Source organism: Ceratosolen solmsi, unplaced genomic scaffold (genome assembly GCF_000503995.2).
Source record: "Ceratosolen solmsi marchali unplaced genomic scaffold, CerSol_1.0 scaffold14, whole genome shotgun sequence".
Taxonomy (NCBI): Eukaryota; Metazoa; Arthropoda; class Insecta; order Hymenoptera; family Agaonidae; genus Ceratosolen; species Ceratosolen solmsi.
Window position 1 is genome coordinate 7165843 of NW_011948420.1, and position 21620 is coordinate 7187462.

The 21620-nt window shown below is 24.8% G+C and overlaps 3 protein-coding genes across 3 annotated transcripts; 1 reads left to right on the plus strand and 2 right to left on the minus strand.

Moving 5' to 3' along the window:
- Positions 1-5881: 5881 nt before the first annotated feature.
- On the minus strand, positions 5882-9201 carry LOC105361178 (uncharacterized). Its single transcript, XM_011498288.1, has 2 exons — positions 9015-9201; positions 5882-6097 (listed from the first exon to the last, which is right to left on the minus strand). The coding sequence occupies exons 1-2, from the start codon at positions 9171-9173 to the stop codon at positions 5882-5884; spliced, it is 375 nt and encodes a 124-aa protein (XP_011496590.1). The 5' UTR covers positions 9174-9201.
- A 3723-nt stretch (positions 9202-12924) lies between these two features.
- On the minus strand, positions 12925-15366 carry LOC105361011 (uncharacterized). Its single transcript, XM_011498091.1, has 3 exons — positions 14747-15366; positions 13926-14229; positions 12925-13553 (listed from the first exon to the last, which is right to left on the minus strand). Exons 1-3 carry the CDS (start codon positions 14950-14952, stop codon positions 13014-13016), a joined length of 1050 nt encoding a protein of 349 aa, XP_011496393.1. The 5' UTR covers positions 14953-15366; the 3' UTR covers positions 12925-13013.
- Positions 15367-17286: 1920 nt separating this feature from the next.
- Positions 17287-20318, plus strand: Slu7 (Pre-mRNA-splicing factor Slu7). The gene is made up of 5 exons (XM_011498093.1): positions 17287-17632; positions 17988-18256; positions 18383-18709; positions 19138-19435; positions 19513-20318. Exons 1-5 carry the CDS (start codon positions 17405-17407, stop codon positions 20188-20190), a joined length of 1800 nt encoding a protein of 599 aa, XP_011496395.1. The 5' UTR covers positions 17287-17404; the 3' UTR covers positions 20191-20318.
- Positions 20319-21620: the final 1302 nt, after the last annotated feature.

Below are 21620 nucleotides of genomic sequence, written 5' to 3' on the forward strand. Positions count from 1 at the left end.
GTATTTTTTATGATCCGACAGATTAGTTAATGTTATTATTCATATTTGCTTATGATTGTAAAATAAGCCTTATGTAAGTATTTTCATTGTATAATGCGATGTATCAATGGCTTATGACGTTCGGCAAACATCTATGCTAATATTCTTAACAAAATATTAAAGCAATTTTAATTCGTTGGTTTTTTTTGTCCAGCTGAAACTTAATTACAATTTTAACATTAGTAAATTTATATTTAGAAAAGATGGCATTGCTTTTAATCTTATTATGATTTTACTTGGTAGGACAAATTTTAAATAATACGACAAAAGATCTTCTTGAAATAAGCCATACTGATTTGTAAAGATTCGAATTTTCCATTTAATTTTTATAAACTCAACTGTCCACCTAATTGTATTGTCTACAATGAATAAAAATTTTACTCTACATTATATTCAATTTTGATTTCTTCATTGGAGTTTCGTTTTATTAAAGACATTTTATTAACTTTATTATTTCTATTTATTATGAACAAAATAAAATGTCCATCTAACATTTACATACAATTCTTTATTAATATTTCAATTATATTCTATTATCTTATCAAAATACATTTCAATTATTTATTCGCCTTGTTCAAACAATTATCATTAATTATTTATATTCTATTATATTACGTATGGTATATGTCAAAAATACGTAGTTTGCTTCCCGGGTTTAATATTTTCGTATTTCAAACATTATCTCTTATACGTTTTACATATAATTTTCTATAAAGGATAAATATTGCGCGATAAATATTTGGGCGCTTGGGCGCCTTCAATTATCTCATGTAATATTTTTGAAAATAATATTATTCTTCGAATGAACGCCACTGTGGCTTGAAAATATTATATTTTATAGCTTTACATGACACAATTTATTTACAAACGAAATTATATACAACAATTATGTTATCTAATCACATGCATGATTAGAAAATAGAAATTTCTATTTTTGAAAAATCAATTCTTAAATATATACGTTTAAAATTTTATGTGCAAATTAAAAAAAGTGAATTAAATAGCGTAAATGTACATACGTGTAATGAAAATTTTCATTAGTCCATCGATTCCATTGTTTATTGTTTCCATTTCATAAAATACTATCTAATATTTTCACATTTCACGCAATTAAATCGATGTATTTGTATTACTTTAAAAAATCAATTCATAATACTTTTGCAATTTTTATGGTCGTACTAATAGATTTTTATTTACCAATCGATGTGTATTCTTAATTTTGGATCATCAGCTCAGTATTAACACAAGCGTTGGCAATGATAAAGAATTGCTCCGGCCAATTACATGAGCAAAAATATTATAACCATAATTTGAATTTTTAGCACTTAATGTTTAGTAGGTATAAAATAGCACAAGAATTCGCAAATGAATTACAGATAATACGATCTTTAAATAAAACTTTTTGATTTTTAATTATAATTTTTAATTCATTAATCGAATGACGCATTATAAATCTATAGTATCGAAGTAAATTTTAATTAAAATAATAATCGTTTACAAATATTTCAAGTATATGTTTAAATCTGTATTTTCTTTATTATAGGCATAAAAATTTTTCAAATAAATGCTTGGTTTAATGATCGGAATAACTAAAATTTTATTTTTTACATACATCATATTTCGTTACATTACTTTTGCGTAATATCTAACTAGTTTTTTTATTCTTTTACATTTCTTTATTCTTTTTTTTTTTTTTTTTTTTTTTTTTTTTTTTTTTTTTTTTTTTTTTTTTATTTTTTCACGCAATAACGATGAAAAAGCTATTTGCATAATTAGATGAGATTATATACCTATGAGTTATATTATAACTTTCCGCTAGTGGTGAACGCAAGTGTATAGTTATGATCCGAGAACTGCTTTCGTGCTCAACTACGTTACTTCACGACCAACTGGAGCGTAACTTTGAAAACATCCTCCTCTCTTTACTAAGTAAGAAAGATCAGGATCTAATCAGCCATCTCGTTACTCGCCATTCTCCCTTCTAATCACCTATCTTTTATCGAGCCAATACTTTGAGCTCAGCACATCGCATCGTTTGCTATGCCATATTAGTCCTTTTCATACGCATATGAATCGTCCCTTACCACTCCTTCATCACTTTTAAATGGATGGGAATTAGAAAGAATTTTTCGTATCCTTTCGTCGTGCATTTTCTTATTTATATATATATATATATATATATATATATATATATGTATGTATAAGCATACTCCTTATTTTTAGAGAAAAAAAAATCGCAAGATTCTAAAAGATTCAATACATACTGTATATATTCAAAAACTTTATTTGAAATTGTCTGCAGATATTTTTACAAATGCAATTTTCAATCTTTATGTATTTTTATTTTCATTATTCTATATGGCCAATTATAAAGAACGATAAGAACGGAGACTAATTTTGAAATAAGTATAACGAAAATATATTTTCATCTAAGTTTTTAATCGATATTACAACTAATATTTATCTCACTGACAAAATTAAAAATTTTGAATTCAACTTATTTGAAAAATCATACGAAGTTATCATATTTTTGTTATTTGAATGGAAAAAAACAACTTTTTTATAACATATATTTGTTTAAAATATTTATTTTCTAAATGTACAATTTAAAGGGGCTACAATTTGTTTCCCAATTTTATTTACAGTGCTAAATGCCATTTACAAAATAAATATTATTAATTTGAATACTCTTTTAATGTTTCTTGAAATACTACGGGGTAAGAGAAAAGAAGAGAAATAGTTTAAAAAGTGACCTTGACTATATTTACTGCTTTAGCTACAAAAATAGTTATCCCTCATAGTCTTCCATAGTATACATTTACGTCGATAGTTGTATAGTTATTAATATCGTCAATGGAAAATTTTTAGCTATAAGTATACAATGAAAAATTATATTTAATACATAATCAAGATAAATATGCTTACATATAATTATTTCTTCTTTTTGAAAATTAATTACCTTATTTTGATATTATAATATATTAAATATTAATAATAAAGAGCAAAATGTGAAAAAAAATAATAAATTAATTAAAATGATCTTGTAATTAAATGTTTGATTTAATGATTTCCTTATATTTTTTCTAAATGTCACAATCTATTCATATATATATATATATATATATATATATATATATATATATAATTACATTAAGATTTATTTTTATATATATATTTTAAATTAAGGTATTGTACTTACTTTATATAAATAAGTAATGAAACTTGGTCTTATTAGTCATTAGTCATCTTGGTTAATTGTATAATAACAATATAATGTGTATTAAAAATTATTATAAAAATTCAATTCAATATTTATAATTTCATTTATCATTTATTTCATTTATTATTTGAGTGCACTTGTTAGCACATCACAGGCTAATAAATAACTAATTTTTAAAGATTATTTATTTATTTTTTTTTTAATATTATTATTTTATCGTAATAATGTTATATAATCAAAAATTGAAAAACAATTTTAGAGTTCACAAAGAACTGGTATTCACAGCGATGGTTGTCGGTTTCTACCAAGAGCTGAAATACTCCGACGAAGACGTACAGCTGGAATTTTAAAGCCGCACTCAGCTGGCGTATCAACTTTTTCGGATATGTTGGAGTGGTCGGTTGTTTGCTCTCACGCTACCGAAGATCTTTTATCAATGTCATTTTTGCTGAAACATCTCCTTTTCACATCAACGAAGATTTACTTCGTTTCAAGCATGCTTTTCTTACCTACAATATGCGCCCATTAAACAAGAATATCGACAACGCTAATGATAAATACGATATATAAGAATATTAAGGAAAATATATTAAACAGAATTTATATTAATTTAAAAAATGGTTAAAAGAGTCCAAGTTTTGATATATGTATATATATATATATATATAATAATTATTTCTTCTCGATCCATTTAAATTGCGTTAAAATATCACTTTATGAAATACTCACTTTATACAATAATTTTATAGTAATTTTTTGTAACGATAAAGTGTATTAAAAAAATTAGCCTTTGCTAATACAAAAAATAAATAAATAAATAAAATGTGATTAATGTTTATACGCAGCAAACAGACAGCAAATGTTCCTTTATGCGGAAATCCTTTTTTATTTTTAAATTTATCATAAATTCTTTGAATTTTCAGTTTGTTTATAAAAAAAAAAAAAAAAATGGCAAGAAAGAATTTTATAAACATATTCATAACTTAGTTGAAACTTGTGGAAATAAAGTTAATTCAATTTAAAAAAAAAATAATGATGAAATAAAATAGAGACTAGTGTAAATATTATAAAATATGAATTTTGCAAATATATATAAAAATATATGAAATATATGAACTATAAATACTGTTTTTTATTTTAGTTTTTGTATTTTGTTTTTATTTGAAATAAATAATTAAATAATTGAACAATAATTTTTTGTTATAAGTATATTAATTACTATAATATAATCTCCCTAAATGTTATTACTTTAAATTTATAGCTTCATCAAGATATATTTTAAATAAAAATTCATTGCTTAATATTTTCATTGCTTAAATTTGTCAAACTTTGAATTTATTATGTTGGCATTGTTTAATAAGAATTGATATGATGTTTAATAAATTCGTAATATTTTAGTTTTTACAATTTTTTTTTAATTTTATAACGCCCGCGCAGGTGCACATATACACGTACAAAAAAGTATACGCAGATAAATAAAAGTATCATTTCATTCCTAATATTACTATTCTATAAATGAAAAATATCAAACGTATAAAGTCTTTCGAAATGCAATTAAAAATATATTTTAAACAGTATTTTGAAGAATATTTTTTTTTATTATTATAAGACAAAATTTTTAATGATCAATTACAATATATTCTTTTAACAATAATTTATTATATAAATGTAATATGCAATGTTGCCGATTTAGACTCGATACAGTTCAATACTTTACATCTCTAATATATACATTACTGTAAAAGACCTAAAATAATGTAAACAATTGATTATTATGCTTATTATTTATTCATTTATTAATTCATTACTTTTGAAATATTTTTAGCACACTAATAAATTATGTTATCATTAATAGATTTGTCAATTTATAAATATCTTTTATATAAATATTTATGGCAAGTGACTCATTTTAGTTATAAAGCAATTTAAATATTATTTTATTATAATGATATCTAAGCAACTGCTTCAAACTACGAGTTTTTAATGTTTGGAACTTATGTATAAAAATAAGAAATCAAAAAATAATTGGCATATTACAATATCTTCTATGACTTATTTTTGATGATATTTTAAATCCTTTTATTAAATGAGCATACAAAATTAGCAATTTGATTTTTGATATGTGAAATACATTTTGGTTTTTAATGAAATAATATTAAACAAATCATATAAATTGCTTAAGATTTTAAATCATGAGCTCTATCGGCTTAAAATAAATACGTGTATATAAAAGTTTTTTAAGCCACTGTAAAACTACTTTAAAAAGTATAATTATTTAATGCTTAAAAAAAGCGTTTTAAAAATCACAATAAAATATGAATATTTTTTTTTACTCCCTTTATTTGAAACTAGTCAAACATATCTACAGAACTTATAAAAATATTTAAATGTATAAAAAGTTATTTGCCTAAAAAAAAGCATTAAAATCTTCTATTCTTTTATGATTATATTCTTTGCTCAAAGAATATATCTTCTCGGAAAATTAGTCATTGTTATAAGTTTTTTACAAGAGATATTTAAATTTTATATTTACATACGGTCGACATCTGAATCGTGAGAAAGCACATATTACCATGTAAATGCTTCCAATTAGGCACTAAAAGAGTAAATTAAGAAAAGCTGTCAACGAATCTCTCGGGCAACGGCATCAAGTATCCTTTGAAAACTCTGAGGCTCGAAACCAAGAAACGGACGATCACGTGGTTGTTCAGCTCGATTGACAAATCGTCGTCTTCGCTTCAGTAGAAAATCATCGTAATCTTCGGTAATCTGTGGATTCACTTTAGCATAATACAAAGCTGCGAATCCACTGTAGATGAGTAGTGCTGCGGTAGAAAGCTATTAAAAAAATTAGATAAATAATTAATAAGTAATTAAACTTTAAAGAATTAATTTGCAAATGTTTTGTTTTTTAATCATGTTCAATATATATATATATATATATATATATATATATATATATATGATTATATAAAAAAAAAAAAAAAAAAAAAAAAAAACGAACCTCGATCTCCGATAACAATAACATAGAATTAAAAATTGTAAGTACATAATCTTAAAATTCGATGGTCAATAGGATTATAATAATTAACACTCATACAAAAAAATAAATATTAAAAGTCCAGTTTACATTTAATGCTACATTTTACTAATTAATTAAATATCAAATAAACCGTTGAATAAAATATTGATATAATATTTAAATCATGTATATCGTTATGGTATCAAATTATACAATTATTAAATAGTAAGTGATGTATTTTTAATTATGAATTATACATTTAATTATTTATTTTAAATAATTTCTTTTAAATCATTGATAATCGTATGACGTAATAATGTATAAAAAATATGCAAGAATTAGAAATTGTACAAGTATATTGAAGTAATAATGAATTGAATTTGGAAACAAATTCATATTGTCGGAACGTTAAAAGTATAGAGTACGTTGGCAATTTTAATGAGAATACCAAAATTTACGAGCTACGCAAAACCATTGTTATGAAGATGGGAGACGAAAGTATTTCTTTGGCTCTGTACATGAATTAAATTTGCTTAAGGCCTTTTTCGTTGCGTGTAGTCACGTATTTTGACATACTTTAATTTGAAAAATTTTTATGACTTAGTTAACAATGAAAAACTTTTTAAATTCCTTTCTTTCTTAAATTATGTCCGAGTGAATAAAAATATAATTTTTTTCAAATATTATGTGCTGTGAAATAATATTCAAACGCGTAACAAATACACGCATCATAAGCAACATTAATAAATTATTTATTTAAAAAATTGTGCAATTTTATTTTATGCAATTTTATTAAATTGAATTTAAGCATTATTAATAGTACGAGGCATTGAAAACTCCTTGGAATTCCTACGTTGAACAATTTCACGTTAAGCTAAGCAAATTTAATATTTAAAATTTACTCTAAATACGTGTATCTTGTAATACCGTTATATTAACGTTGAAAAATTCAACTTTTATTTGTCTTTTTGAAAATACTATTGAGACTGAGATAAAAAAGCGATTATGGGAAAGTTAATTCAACTGGCTTTATCGATAATAGAAATCAAAATAATTCTACATTATCGATTATTAACTATAATGAGAAGTGTTTTTAATATACTTGGAAATACCCATGGATATAACTGATGTTTTTGTGGTACATATTATAGCATTCATTTTTATAAATTAACTTTATATTGGTCTTAAATAAAAAAGAAAAATTTAATGAAACTATTAGCCAGTGAAACGTGATTTTTATATCACAAGCAGTCAAACGATTATATCATTACAGATTTTCATATCGTTTAATTTCTATTTTCATTATTTACTTGAAGAAAACAATGAATCTGTCACAAAAATATTAATTAATTTCTCCAAATATTATATGGCTAAATTATAGTTTACAAATAATAACGATGCCATAAAATATATCTGTGGATGAAAATTATATAAATTTATTTTTCAAAAATTCTCGTGAGTAAATAAATTTTTATCAATGACATTCAAAATAAAGCTGTAAAGTCTAGATTAATTATTGTAGCTAGGATTTAGTCTATTTGGGTAGATGGAAAAAATTATTTCGCTTTTCATATTCATTGTATATGATTAGCGTTTGATATATCATCAAAAGTTATACATTTGATATGCTTAAGAGACATAATCCTATTGACACACTAAATCCCTCTTTTTTTTTGTCACTGAAATTTTTCTGTTGTTCATTTCTATTGATTATCTTATTGAAATGGATTCGGGATGTCATGGGCTCTGTAGTACATATAAATCGTATAAAAAAAAACAAAAACAAAAAAAAAAAAAAAAAAAACCAGTGATCGTAAATCATAATGAGAATGTAATTTCATAATGCAAACAAGCGCATTTTCAATATTTTATATAATTTATAGTTAATTTTCTAAATGTTAACATAAAAGAGTATATTATAGTCGGATAAATTATCATAAATTATTTGAACTTTTTTTTTTAATAATAATCTTAACCAAATAATAATAATCACTGTAACAACTAAATGTAATAACTAATGTAATAACTAATAATCATAACCAAAGCCTAATAATACGAATTATAAGAAGTATAAAGTAAATTTTTTTGAAAATAATTTAATAAAATTATAATTATATATGGTAAATAGAATTATTTAAGCAAATTAATTATAACATGTATCATTATAACACGACTTTTTTATTATTATTATTAATTTTTACCAAAAGAAGACACATAAATTTGAAATCTCAAGTACAAATATATTAATATTTTAATCAACGATCATCAAAAAATAATTTAAGCAATTAAGAAAGTTCTTCCATATAATATTTAGGATAATACCTCTTCGATTAAAATATCAATGCACGCATTAATTAATAGCTAATCAATTCAAGAACAATATTAATCGCGTATCTATAACCACTTTAAGAAATTTTCTTTCGACATCACACTGCATCCTTGTTTCAGCCAACAAATTCTAATTATCGATGAAAGATGAAATTATTTATTGGCATTGGCATGAATTTTGCATACCAATATTCCAATTTCTATAATCGAATCTTCATATTGTTACACGAAGGATGTAACTTAAATACTAAATAAAATAAAATAAAAAATTTTTCGTCCTTTTTTTTTTTTTTTTTTTTTTTTTTTTTTTTTTTAATTTCAAAATATTTTATACATAAAAATACCAATATATTTCATGTGGCTATGAATTATTACTATAATAATTACTATAAAAGATTAACGTACTTGGAATATTGCCCAAAATTTGTAGCTACCCTCGTTTATAAGAAAATCGTAATAGCCACCCCAGTAATCATTTTTAGGCTGACTCATGGCTTTTATATCGCCGATGTCATCGGAACGCTCAACCACATCATCATTCTCGTTCGGATCGTCCTGCATCATCCGTGCATCTGCCGAAACGTAGCCTTCGCGCTCATGCCATCTAAAGCGATTGCATACAGTACAGTCGGGACATCAACTCTCTATCAACAGCCTATCAACTCTTTTAATTATAGAGAAATTATCCAAATATCTTTGCGATCTAAAGTTAATTGTAACGTTTGCGAAATTCAGATTTATTTACCACAATGCTTTAATTAATATAATTAAATGTTTATTATTATTTCGATTAAAATTATATGTCATTCTGAACGATTGAAGAAAATTTACTAGAATTTTAATTTACTAGAATTAATAAAAAAGAGAGAGAGAGAGCAGAAAATAATTCATTGAACATTGAAGATGAATATAAACATACTATATTGCACTCTCACTTGTTAAGGAATGATCGAATTCATTGTAAAATTAATTGAAATTTATTTATTTTTAAATAAAAATATAAATATTACCTATGTGACTGGTCGGTAGTGGCTAAAGCAGTAGCTTCTGTCGTAATTATTCGTGTATTATTATTCGTAGATATCAGCTGCTCAATCAATTTAGGCTGATCAAATGTGAAGGAACGTCGAGTGCAGATTGATAAAATAAATATTCTACACCAAAATTCCGTTTCCATCTTCCAATATTGCTACGATTATCCACGAATATAATTATTATCTGATTCTCGACGTATTTAATTCATTTCTTTTTTTAATCTGTTACTTCTACTTTCGTCGTCCAGCCAATATTTGTAATAAGGATTATCGAATGACGATTTTTGACCTCGTAAATCTCTGGACTTTATGGATAATCGTATAATTGTGTCATTTGCAATTTATTGATGCATCGATGATAAAAGTTCCTCGTCGCGGTCGAACCAACGTTTGACTGATACCGATTCTGACTCTCACGAAGCAAGAACTTGTACCAGTAGCTGCTGCTGTATATTTCGTAACTGTATCAAGAAGAACGTTAAGTAAATTTTAAACTTCGATGGTGCTAAATGTTCTAATTATTACTGATTTGAAGCTGAAATAACATATAAGCAATAGCTGATTTATAGCTGCTCATTTACAGTAAAATGTTCTACTACGCTGAGTTGCACTTCATATTTACAGGATATGAGCACATTAGAAAGAAAATAAAACGGTAAAACATGTATCAACAAATTTATTACAACATAATATGTTGTACATTCATAATACTAAAAATATATTTGATCGAATTCTTCAATTTAAATTTATTTGATTTAAGTAAGTGAAATTCTCTAATATTAATTATACATATATATATATATATATATATATTTTTTTTTCTTTTTTTTTCGATGTAATTTAATCAAAAGACTAAGTAATAATAAATATATTTTATTAAAGTATGATAATCTACTGATGAAATCGTATCATACAAATAGAACAGAGAAATATTATAGTCTATCTTACTTACAAAATAATAAAATCATAAAATTATTAAATAGCTTTAATAATAATAATAATAATAACAACAACAACAACAACAACAACAATAATAATAATAATACTCATAGTACAGCGACATCTTTACAATTTGATTTCATGGAATTGTACTTTCTTATTCTTACTCTACACAGAGAATACATTAGAAATGACGATATGCATATATTTTACTGTTATATTTTAATCTGCATTAATTATTAATTAATTCTTTAAGTCTTTTTACATATATAAAGAAAGTTTTAATAAAGACTAGCCTCTGTTATATATCGTGTGTGTATATATATATATATATATATATATATATATATATTTGATGGAAGAAAAATTAAAAATATAACTTCGCAATTTAACAAAAGTAAGGAAATCTTAAATAGAGAAAAATAAAAAGTAGCATAGGTGTAGAATTTTTTAAGGAATTCTACTGTATTTGTAAAAATGTTTAAATAATTACATTGGAAACTGATTTAATAACACACGTTAAAGTATGAACCAGATGAAATAATTATTACGACTAAATGTAAATGTACATATTTGTTTTTCCCTTGTTTTTCCGAGTCTGAGTTCTTACGTTACTTTTGCTTATGTGGCATTTGGATAATTAGCAGCTTATAACAAGGTACCGTTAAAACAATAATCTAATCAACGAAGCGTTAACTATCGGAGACCTGTGAAATTTTTCTACTCGTCGATCGTAATGAAGTAGATGCACGAACGTGTCATAAAACATTTCTCTAAGAACTGATCAGTGAGAGTCTCCCGATGAACTTTCTATCACAAATATCGTGCATTGTATTGTCAAGGATGCATACTTATCTGGATTATTGACTTATCTCGATCATATAGAAATTCAAATTAAAAGTATGTCCCTTTAAAATTCAAATCAATTATCCTACTTTTATAATTATATTTCGAATCGATCTATTTACGTTGGGGGACATATTTTTTCTTATTTTAAAATAGTCTTTTTGAAATTTCAATTCAATTTAAATCCCATTCAAGCTAATTAATTTAAGCATTTATCGTTTAAGCTAATTTTAATGTATAATTTTTGTAAAGTTATTCATTCAGGTGATTTACTGAAAATCATTTATTCCTGTTTTATTTGCAATATTTAATTCAATTATCATATAACTATACCATATGATGTTAATATGTCAGATATTTTTAAAAGGTAAAATAATTCTTAGTTGTAATAATATATTGTCACGACATAAAATGAAATGTTATATTGAAAGTTATACATATTGTGAAATTGCTAATCATAAACTTCGATAATACAAAATTGAACTAAAAGTATACTAGAAGAATTAATTAAATTCAATATAAATAGATACAGAATTTTAATAAAATAATAAAAAGACACACAGTAGGATTCTAATGTTCTACTAAAATCTATAAGCAATTATTATATTAAGAAAAATCTTGAAATTACATGATTTAATACATAATTTTTTATATGATAATCGTCTTATATAAACTATATAATAATCTATAAGTAATATTCGTATATTAAATAACTGTTACCACTTTACATATGTTGTTTTTATTCATTAATTATACTAAAAGATAAAGAAATTCTATTTTGAAAAATAGGATTCTTTGAGTTTCTTTTTAATTGCGTGATCATTTAACATAATTAATTACAAATAATTTATTTCTATCAGTTTCGTTCAGCTTAATCAGTTTTAGTAAGAAATTTAGCCTTTAGCATTTAGAATTATTAAAGAATTTTGGTATAAATATCGGTTGCATTTTTTTTTTTTTTTTTTTTTTTTTTTTTTTTTTTTTTTTAGAAGAATTTTATTTTTTAGAATTATGTATAATATTTTTAAAATATTATTTTCCTAATGTTAAAGAATTTCATAAAGCTAATAAATATAATAATTAATATAGTATAAACATAAATTATTATAACGTATAATATTATATTCGTGCGTGCTTTCATGATTAATGAACTGAACATAATTTCAATAATTTATTGCTCAAACCGATGACAAAATATATTGATTTAAATATTTATTATTTTAATGCATATAAATAAACGAAGTAATTCTTAATATAAAAATACTGCATTTTAATTTATACAATAGTTATTATTCTTAAGTGGAATATTATATATGATATATGTAAAATGCTATAAATGCTTATTTAAATTTAATTGTCCCATAAAGATTATGAAACAGTAAATTATTATCGTTCTCTTACGTGAATTTTGCTAATTCAATTTATTTTTAGAATATAATTTAATATGAGAATAAGCAGAAATAAAGGAATGTAAAAATTTAAATGATGGTCCTCGAAGTTCATTATTTGAGGTGTAAATAGTCAGATTTTTGAAGCATCTTAAAAACATGTGAAGTTAATGACGCGAAAAAGTCTCAAGCACATTTCACGACACTTTCCCATATTTTTCAATGCTCTCTAAAACTTTAGTGACATAATTCATCCACACTGGACTATTTTGATTCGACCAATTGGCACTTCTCGCATTATCACCAGCAGCAGCGATATTTGTAGGAAAATTAATCCTATGCCTGGCAACACTTTTTAGTACCAAAGCAGCAACATAAATAATGAAATATATACTGAAGTATAGTGGAATATACCACAACTTCTTTCCGATATAATAATAAGAATAAGGTCTCTTATTGACACGTTGGTCCATTATTTCCGGCTCTTGGGTACTGGAAACTGGATAATTATGCTGATGATGAAAATAGTGATCATCGGAAATGTGATCGTAGACAACTTGATCGTCGTAGGGGTGTTCAACGTAAGTTGGGATATCTTCATAAGGATGATCGTAGTGTTTGAGAAATTTAACAGATTTTGGTGGATGATCAAAATCGAAATTCGGCAATTTATGGTATTCCGATTGGTCAGTTGAGGAGGGATTATTATTCGTTCCGGAAAAATATGTATCTGAAAACTAAATTATTCGATAAATCATTACGAAATTTTTAATATAATATGCATTTTATAATACAGTAAGTATAAAGCATTTAATCGAAATAATAATACCTATAAAATTATTAATATACTTGATTTCATATACATAACGTATGAATATTATATGTATTATACATAAAATCATAACGAATGAATAGAATTATTATTTTTTCAATCTTCGTAAAATTAATGAAATTAGTTAAATGGATTAATGTTAAATTCAAACTTTGACTCTCAAATCAAAAAAAAAATAAAAACAAACAAAAACAAAAAAAAAAACAAAAAGTAAGAAACAAAGAAACAACAACAACAAAAAGTAAATAAAGAAACCAAAACTATAATTTTAAAATACCTTTGGCGGCGATTGCATCGAAAACGCATTCGTGGATCCTAATGGTTTATTTGCCACGAGTTTAAGCTTAGTATTGATGTTTGATGGATAATCGTACGTCATAGAGACAACGGGTTTTTGATAAATAACATTGTCGTTTGATGAAGTATTGATCAACTCTGAGCTTGCACTTTGTTGTCTTAAACTATTCGAGTGAGCTAACGTATGTTCGAAACTCGCCGGGGGGTGAAATCTCTTCTGAGGTCTGTTCCTGCCCTCTAGGCCTTCTAGCTTGGCTAATAGCTCTTCGTCTATCGTCGAATACCTGACAACGTGCCAAAGTATAAGCAAATAATATGACAAATGATTTTTTACAATTTGGTTACATTGACAGTACGAGTGTAAATAATGCTTAGATGAAATATTTTAGTTATATTGTTCTGTGTATATGCAAAATTGATTTCTTTCAAACGTCTTCCCATTAATACTGTTAAGTATGAAAAATAGCCGAGAAAATTTATCTTAATGTATCTACATTTTGACCATATATAACATATATATAACAATTACTTATACTCTCGTCAATTATTATTGCGGCAGTATGATAAACAAATCTACGTGATTTGCCGATTAATGATTATCAACGACAGCCATAATATAGTACATAAAAATATGGTCGTTTAGCGGTAGTAAAAATGAATGAAATGTTTAATCAAATTAAAATTTCGAATTTAATGGAGTAAATTTCTAAGGAACTCCTAAGATCCGGGCGAAGTTCCGAATATCTTACGAGTTTCTCATTTCGAGCACTTGTATAACAAATGACAATGTTCTAAACTCACTTGGACGTCGATGGATGATTAATAACTTCTCCGGATTTCAGATCGATACTCGCTGGTGTGTCAGCATAAACTGGCGACACAGTGAAAACGATATCCTCGATGCTTCCCCGGGCTTGGCCGTTCTTCGACACCCTGGAGTAAGCTGCGACGTACGCCGACATAAAAAGTCCACCGTAAATCAACACTATCGCAAGTACTTTTCTCATCTCGCCGTTTTAGCTGAATGGGCTTTTCCGCTTTAGGCTGTGCCTCAAAGTAATATCGACATAAAGTTATGACGATCTTTTCGTCCGTAGAGTTGTGCGAGTAGGTCAGGGGCGAAATGGCCGATGTATGAGAAGGTTAGCTTACCTATATAGACTCGTTTAACTGTAACTTACACGGTTCTTACCATGTCTTCTTGATAATTAGCACAGTAAATTGTAACGGAGTGGTCCAGAATGTATGGGCATTCGAGGTGTTAAAGTATTAACAAACTCCAACACTCGGTAATGAATTATCAAATATCCGTAATATTCTCATGCAAGTTCATGTTGCATTTTAGACTTCCCATTTCCTTCCATACTTTCTACAAGCTTTTGCGAGCTTCGAATATTCAACTTGACACATTCAAATACATATTCCACATAATGCAAGTCTAATTTACGGGCATTAAGTAAATTATTTTATTACAAATAATGTATTATTTTACGCGTGATTATTCTTCTGTTTCTACACTTATTACTTTATTTATTTGTTTTAATTTGAATGAGAAGTCTTTATTATAAAAACTATTTGCAATGTTTATTAATATAAAAATAAGTAAGACATTATTATAAGGTTCTATAATAAATATTAGTTGACAAATACAGAATTTTATTGTACAATTTTGGTTTTCCTTATTAAATATTCGGACATTGAAAATTTTATTTAATTGCAAAATTAGTTAAAACATCCGAATTACAATTTATAATTTTTTTATAGAATATAAATTTTAAAATTATCAAAAAAATTTATGAAAAAAACTATGACAAACATATAGTTTAAACATATATACATATATACAGATACATATATTATATATATATATATATATATATATATATTAAAAGCAACTATATTAAAATTATTGTTATGTTATGATACTTGTTACATTTGAAGGCGATAGTGTAATTTATTTATAATTTATACGATCCTTGTAAAGGAATATTAATTTAAATAACAAATAATCAAATAAAAATATATATATAGGCCTTAATATTAATCAATTAATTCAATCGATGACACTTTAGTAAATAAAAAAAAGTAAAAAAAAATATATATCACGTGATGATTCTGCCTTGAATTGTCCTTTTTTTCTTATTTCTGCCCCTTCAAAAATACATAAATATTCATATTATAAAGTAAGTTATCATTATCTATTTAATACTAAATTTCCGCATATACCTAGCAGTAATGCAATAAAGCCTAAAATATTTAATTATGCATTTTATTTATGCAATTGTATTTAAAATTACAAAGTTTCTAAATTAATAATAATTAAATTATTTCACAACGTATATTAGGTTTCAAAATATAAAAAGCTAATATTTACACTTATACAATGATGCAGTTATCATATTGCAAAGATCTTAAATATAATATAAACAAATGTATCTCATTCAAATGTGCAAATTATTCTAATAGCAGAGTTATGTAGATTATGAAAGAAAAATTGAACAGTAGAGACTTTCTCTGAGAATGAAAAATCGAAATTATTTTTTTTCTGATTAGTACGTCAATGTTTCATTTTCAAACAAAGATAATTCTATTGTAATAAATTTTCGTCGTTATAAATTAGAAATCATTGCTATATATGTTTTGATATAAAAAATAAATGTTGCCTTTATTTAATAATAATTTAGCCATTACATTATGAAATTAAATTATTTCGTACATACCAAAATTTTAAAAACATATTGATTCATAATAGGAAATAAATAAAATTGCATTAGGAAATAACTGTTGCTTAAATATTTCAAAACAATTATTTTACAGGATTTTCCTTTTCCAATATAATTGAAGTAAAAATCATATTTAATATCTTTCAATGTTTTATTTGTAAAATAAATTATATAGTAATAGTTCTACCATTATAGCAATAGTAATATAGTTATAATAAGCAGAGTAATTGCATTAAAATTTATTCAATCACTTAATAAATATTAATTTAACATTTAAATGAAAAAATATATAAATAACATGCGAAAATTAATTAATACATTGTAATTAAGATCATTTCCATTTCATCTAGAAGAAAATTTATATAAAAAACATATTATTCTAAAATATCAATTTGAATATTAAAAATAATTGCAAAATTATTTCAAGTTTCTTATTGGGCTTGAATAAATTAATATTTTATCATTTTTTCTACTACTTGTCTGGTACTTGTTTGAATGTCTTCTATTACTCAAATTTGAAATTCCGCACATTTGCCAAAGCCAATAAGATTAGACTTTTCTTGTTAAACAGTCCGACACTATGCGACTTTCTTTCTTTCTAACATAACCTTACTTAACATTATAGTTAAAGACAGTTGTTAGTGATTAATGTGTACAGTGTGCATCTTTTAATGTGTTTTTATGCTTCTTGTATGCTTGGCTCTTAACAAAGTATTACGAAGTAAATATAAGTGCAATGGCTAATCCATTGATTAATGCACCAGTTTCTGAAATATTGAAAAATGCCAGTACATTTGAAGATGAGCCAAGAAAAAAGAGCCGAGAAGACTGGCGTAAGGCAAAAGAACTTGAAGAGGCTAGAAAAGCTGGTACTGCACCAGCGGCTGTGGACGAAGAGGGAAAAGATATTAATCCTCACATTCCCCAATATATTAGCGCAACGCCCTGGTATTTTGGAGCACACGTAAGTTATTGTTTATTACTATGTAACATAATAGAATAGTAAGCAGTCGAGGCTAGTTGAAACATTATAGAAATTTGTATATAAATGGTTATTTCAGACCTTAGTAACTTTGTTTATATGAAAATTATATATCTTAATTGTTGTATTTATGATTATTAAATTATAATTTTAATGCATTATCACGTCATTAATATGTGAAATATATTTATATAAAGAATGTGGATAATCATAGCATGATTCCTCTAACAAATTAATATTAATATATTGTAAGGTGATTTAGTAGGCAAAATTTAGTTTACTTTAAGAATATTTATTCTTACAACTATCATAAATTTGAATCGATTTCATTTAAAAGGGGCCAACACTTAAGCATCAAAGACCTCAACCTGAGAAACAAAAACAGTTTAGTGAAATCGATCAGTGGTATAACAGAGGCCAAACGAATAAAGTAGCGTCAAAGTGGCGTAAAGGAGCTTGCGAAAATTGTGGCGCTATGGGACATCAAAGAAAAGACTGTTTTGAAAGACCAAGAAAAACATTAGCAAAATATACTAACTTTAATATTGCACCAGATGAATTTATACAACCTAATTTATCACTGGATTATGATGGCAAACGTGATAGGTAAATTCTATTTTAATTATGTTTTTATTACCAAAACAATTATTCTAAAATTACTAAGAAAATCGATAAAAATTTTTAAAATAATGAGGACAACGAAGATTTTTATGCTACTGATTTGTAATTTAGATGGGCTGGTTACGATCCATCTGAACATCGAGCTATCATAGAAGAGTATCAAAAGGTTGAAGAAGCCAAAAAACAATTACGTGCTGAAAAACTAAATGCTAAAGAAGAAGAAGACGAGCAAGACTCTGATGCTGACGAAGATAAATATGTAGATGAAGTTGATATGCCTGGAACAAAGGTTGACAGTAAACAACGTATTACTGTCAGAAATTTGAGAATAAGAGAAGATACAGCAAAGTATCTGAGAAATTTGGATCCAAATTCTGCATACTATGATCCGAAAACTCGATCAATGAGAGATAATCCATATGCTGGTACAGATAGAGAGTAAGTATTAATAATATAAAATTGTAATAGTAATATAATATTTTCAAATTTTAATAATCAATTTCTTATTTTATTTTGTAATGAGATTTCAAATTATTAATAGAAAAGAATTTTAACTTAGAGCTTTATATTTCAACATTTAGAAAATTATATTACAAGTTTTGAATTGATTTATTAATGTTGTGCTAATTCTCAGCACGATATTAAATAATACTAAATACTAATTTAAAATTTAATAATTTTCAATTATCCATCCTTATATAATATTGTTATTTTTTCATTCTAACTTTAATATAAATCTTATAAAAATTACTGAGTTTTTTAAGTAAAACTGATGCGTTTAGACATAAAATATTTCAAATTACCCATAGAAAAACTAGCGCATTATTACAAGTTTTCTAAATATCAAATAATTATAAATTTTTTAGAGTTGACTATAAAGGTGAAAATTCTGCACGATTTACTGGAGATACTCGGGAACACGCAAATGCTCAATTATTTGCATGGGATGCACACGATAAAGGAGTTACTGTTCATTTATTAGCAGAACCAACAAAAGTGGAGCTTTTGAAACAAGAATTTGATAAAAAACGAGAAGAACTGAAAAATGAAGCTCGTGGTACTGTTATTGAAAAATATGGTGGTAAAGAGCATTTTAATGCTCCACCAGCAGCTCTTTTATTAGCACAAACTGAAGAATATGTAGAATATTCACGCACAGGAAATGTAAGTTTTTATAAAAACATCTTAAGATTGCATTATGAAAAAATATAACTATTGTTATAAATATTGAAAATTTTCAGATTATTAAAGGTCAGGAAAGGCAAATCATTCGATCTAGGTATGAAGAAGATGTATATATAAATAATCACACGTCTGTATTTGGTTCACATTGGCATGAAGGCCAGTGGGGTTATAAATGCTGTCATTCCTTTATAAAAAATTCTTACTGCTGTGGTGAAGCTGGAAAACGAGCCATGAACGAGGCAGAAGAACTTAATAAAGGAAATGCTTATAGCGAAGAACACTACGCAAGAAATCTAGAAATATTTAGCAAGGACGCAACTCATAGAGCAATAACTGAACAAATGAATGTATCTACAGTAAGTGTTCAAAGTAATTCGGACAGTAACTCTGTAAGTGATTTATCAAGTGATTCGTCTGATGAAGATGTAAGATTAGACATTGATCGTAAGTCCAAAAAGGAGAAAAGAAAAAATAAAAAGCAAAAACAAAAGGAAAAGAAAAAGAATCAAAGAAAGATGAATAAAGAAGCTAAAAAAGAAGATAAATTAAAAGAAGCTCTCAGAAAAGAAGAAGAAAATCAAAAAGATGCGGAAAGGCTATTAAAATTAGATGAAAGGAAACGACCTTATAATAGTATGTACAATGTAAAAGAACTTACTGAAGAAGAAAAAGAAGCTTTCCAGATGAAGCGTATTAGAGAAGAAGATCCTATGACTCAATTCATGTCTAAATAAATGTAATGATCATTATGATCTAAAAAGCAACATTGTAATATATTGTAATTACTTAATATTTTATTAATTAATTGTTTAAATTGATTTAAACGATAAAATATACTTTGTTAAATAAGCATTGGTAGTTGATTGATGTCACAAAAAAATAATGAAAAAATTTTAATTGAAAAAATAAGTACATAATTTATAGTTTTATACTAAATTACTTGACATTTATGTAATAACTTTATAAATTTATAATTTCATGTACAAATTTTAATGAAATAGTTCATAAAAACTTCAATATTATTAATTTATAATAATTAAATATTATAAATATAGTATTATTTGTATATTTATATATGAATATAAAATAAAGAATATGTATAATATGAATTTTATGCCTTTTCATTTTGTTTAATGTATAGATTATTTACAAAGTAATATATTGTTAAAATATAATGAAAAGTGCTATATAAACTGAATTTATCTTCAATCATTTTATTTTATATATTTCCTTAAATCAGAATATTAAATTTTAATTGCATAAAAAATTTATATTTATTTAATAATAATAAAATTTTAATTTTAAGACTAAATCATCAATTATACTTATTAAAACTTTAGTTTAACATTGTATAACATGCAAATTCACATATGCATGTGTATATATAAATATATATATATATGTATATATATAATTCAAAAAATTAAAACATTAAATTATAAATAAATTAGAATATATATTATAATTGACAAAGATATATTTATTAAAGTCTTCAGAAACGTCATCTGTTGTCTTACATAAACAACTTACTTATATACTTATAATAATTATCACCAATCGCGTATCTTCTTCTGACTTACAGATGTAAGAATTCTTAAATATTTTTCTTTCTTCTTAAATGACATCTGTTTATGACTAGTAAACGATTTGCAATAAACAAACATTCTTCCACGTCTTGTAACGATAGTACAATCTTTACAATAACGTTTCAATAAACCTTTTTGTTTTATTCCACAAAATTGATAAAATTGAGGTGACACTGGTGTAAGTAAATTTATAGGCTTAATATCACTGTTTATAGTTGCTCTTAAAATATATTTAGTACATATTTGATGAATTCCTCTGATATTATCAAATTGAAATTTATTTAATGTTATAAGCTCTTTAAAGCATTGACTTATTCTTCCATGAAAACTTCTAAATATTGTAAAATTCATTTTACTGGAAAAATTTATATAGTATATTGAATTTTATAATCTTAAGGCTTTCAATAAATAACACTAACAATAGTAAATATACACAATTTTAGTATTGTAATTATATAAAAATTAAAAAAAAAAAAGCAAAAAAAATATATTTTAATTATAAATATATATTCTAAAGATAGTTAATTTATGAAAATATAAAAATAGTTATTATAAAATAATAAATAATTTGCATTCTA

What these genes read in the sequence shown, in the direction of transcription:
- Slu7 (XM_011498093.1), top strand. Translation starts at nt 17,405, where the DNA reads ATGGCTAATCCATTGATTAATGCACCAGTTTCTGAAATATTGAAAAAT. An exon ending in TATGATGGCAAACGTGATAG is followed by an intron (nt 18,257 to 18,382) that starts GTAAATTCTATT and finishes TTTGTAATTTAG; the next exon opens with ATGGGCTGGTTACGATCCAT. An exon ending in TATGCTGGTACAGATAGAGA is followed by an intron (nt 18,710 to 19,137) that starts GTAAGTATTAAT and finishes TAAATTTTTTAG; the next exon opens with AGTTGACTATAAAGGTGAAA.
- LOC105361011 (XM_011498091.1), bottom strand. Translation starts at nt 14,952, where the DNA reads ATGAGAAAAGTACTTGCGATAGTGTTGATTTACGGTGGACTTTTTATG. An exon ending in AATCATCCATCGACGTCCAA is followed by an intron (nt 14,230 to 14,746) that starts GTGAGTTTAGAA and finishes GCACGTTGTCAG; the next exon opens with GTATTCGACGATAGACGAAG. An exon ending in CGATGCAATCGCCGCCAAAG is followed by an intron (nt 13,554 to 13,925) that starts GTATTTTAAAAT and finishes CGAATAATTTAG; the next exon opens with TTTTCAGATACATATTTTTC.
- LOC105361178 (XM_011498288.1), bottom strand. Translation starts at nt 9,173, where the DNA reads ATGATGCAGGACGATCCGAACGAGAATGATGATGTGGTTGAGCGTTCC. An exon ending in AATTTTGGGCAATATTCCAA is followed by an intron (nt 6,098 to 9,014) that starts GTACGTTAATCT and finishes TTTTTTTAATAG; the next exon opens with CTTTCTACCGCAGCACTACT.